The sequence below is a fragment of the Nothoprocta perdicaria genome, unplaced genomic scaffold (genome assembly GCF_003342845.1).
Source record: "Nothoprocta perdicaria isolate Ctin4 unplaced genomic scaffold, notPer1 scaffold_511, whole genome shotgun sequence".
NCBI lineage: Eukaryota > Metazoa > Chordata > Aves > Tinamiformes > Tinamidae > Nothoprocta > Nothoprocta perdicaria.
Genome location: NW_020455768.1, coordinates 33,879 through 35,154, shown reverse-complemented (window position 1 = coordinate 35,154; position 1,276 = coordinate 33,879). Strand labels below are relative to the sequence as shown.

The following is a 1,276-nucleotide window of genomic DNA, read 5'->3' as shown; positions in this document are numbered from 1 at the left end:
GTCCCCAGCCCCAACCCCTCCTCCCGCAGGGCCACCCTCCTCTTCCCGGCCTCCCGGCCCTGCTGGTGCCCACCCTTCCGTCCCGGTCCCGCTGTCACCCACTCCCCAGCCCTCTCCCAGGTGTCCTCCCCCAGCCAGAGCCCCCCCCCCGTCCCCACCCCCAGCGCCTCCCAGGGCCACCCCTGGTGTCCCCCCCCGCTCAGTGCCGCCTACCTGAGGAGGGGGGCAGGGGGGTGGCGATGATGCCGTTGGGGTTGACGGTGCCCATGTGCTGCATCTGGACGGCCATGGTGGCCATGGGGCTGAGGTAGGCCGAGTGGGCGGCCACCAGGGCCGCCTGCTGCTGCATCAGCTGCGGGGACAGCGCTGGCACCGGCCCGCCGAGCGGGGACCCCCCCGGCGGCACGGGGGGGACCCCCACCCCGCCACCGAGGAGCGGGGGCACCGCGGGCCCGTCCCCTSAGCCCCGGGGCGCGTCACCCCGCCGGTGCCGAGGGGCGCCCGCCCCCCGCCGTGCCCGCCGTACCGCCTGCGTGTAGGCGCTGTAGGCGCCGAACTGGAGGGCGATGGGGCTGAACATGCCCAGCTGGCTGGCGACCTGCTGCATGCGCCGCAGCCCCCGCTCCTTCTCCGTGTCGGCGAACTTCACCACCAGGCTGGACGAGGCGCCCTGGGGGGCGCGGGGGGGGTCAGCGGCGCCCGCGGCCCCCCCGCGTCCCCCCCGCGCCCCCCCGTGCCCCCCGTGGCCCCCTCGCTCACGGGCAGCGTGCGGCTCCCGTGCAGGGCGGCGATGGCGGCCTGGGCCTCCGCGTGGCTCTGGAACTTGACGAAGGCGCAGCCTGGGGACGGGGGGAGCGCTGCGCGGGCGGCCGCCGGCACCCGGCAGGGACAGCCCGGCAGGGACACCCCAAAACAGGGGCACCCCGGCAGGGACACCCTGACAGGGGCACCCCGGCAGGGACACCCCGAAAAGGGACAGCCCGAACAGGGACACCCTGACAAGGTCACCTCCAAACAGGGACACCCCAAAACAGGGACACCCCGAAAAGGGACACCCCGAACAGGGACACCCTGACAGGGACACCCCAGCAGGGACACCCCGAAAAGGGACAGCCCGAACAGGGACACCCTGACAGGGACACCCCAGCAGGGACAGCCTGGCAGGGACACCCTGACAGGGTCAGCTCCAAACAGGGACACCCCAAAACAGGGACACCCCGAAAAGGGACACCCTGACAGGGACAGCCCGGCAGGGGCACCCCGAACAGGGACACCC

General features: G+C 74.4%; 1 protein-coding gene across 1 annotated transcript in view; it reads right to left on the bottom strand.

Annotated features, from left to right (window-relative positions):
* Positions 1–1,276, bottom strand: part of CELF3 (CUGBP Elav-like family member 3) — an 8,548-nt gene that overhangs the window by 3,235 nt on the left and 4,037 nt on the right. The window contains exons 3-5 of the mRNA XM_026048131.1: positions 760–839; positions 527–670; positions 214–352 (exon numbers count right to left, since the gene is read on the bottom strand). Coding sequence (XP_025903916.1) covers positions 214–352; positions 527–670; positions 760–839 — 363 coding nt within the window. The remainder of the gene's footprint in view (positions 1–213; positions 353–526; positions 671–759; positions 840–1,276) is intronic.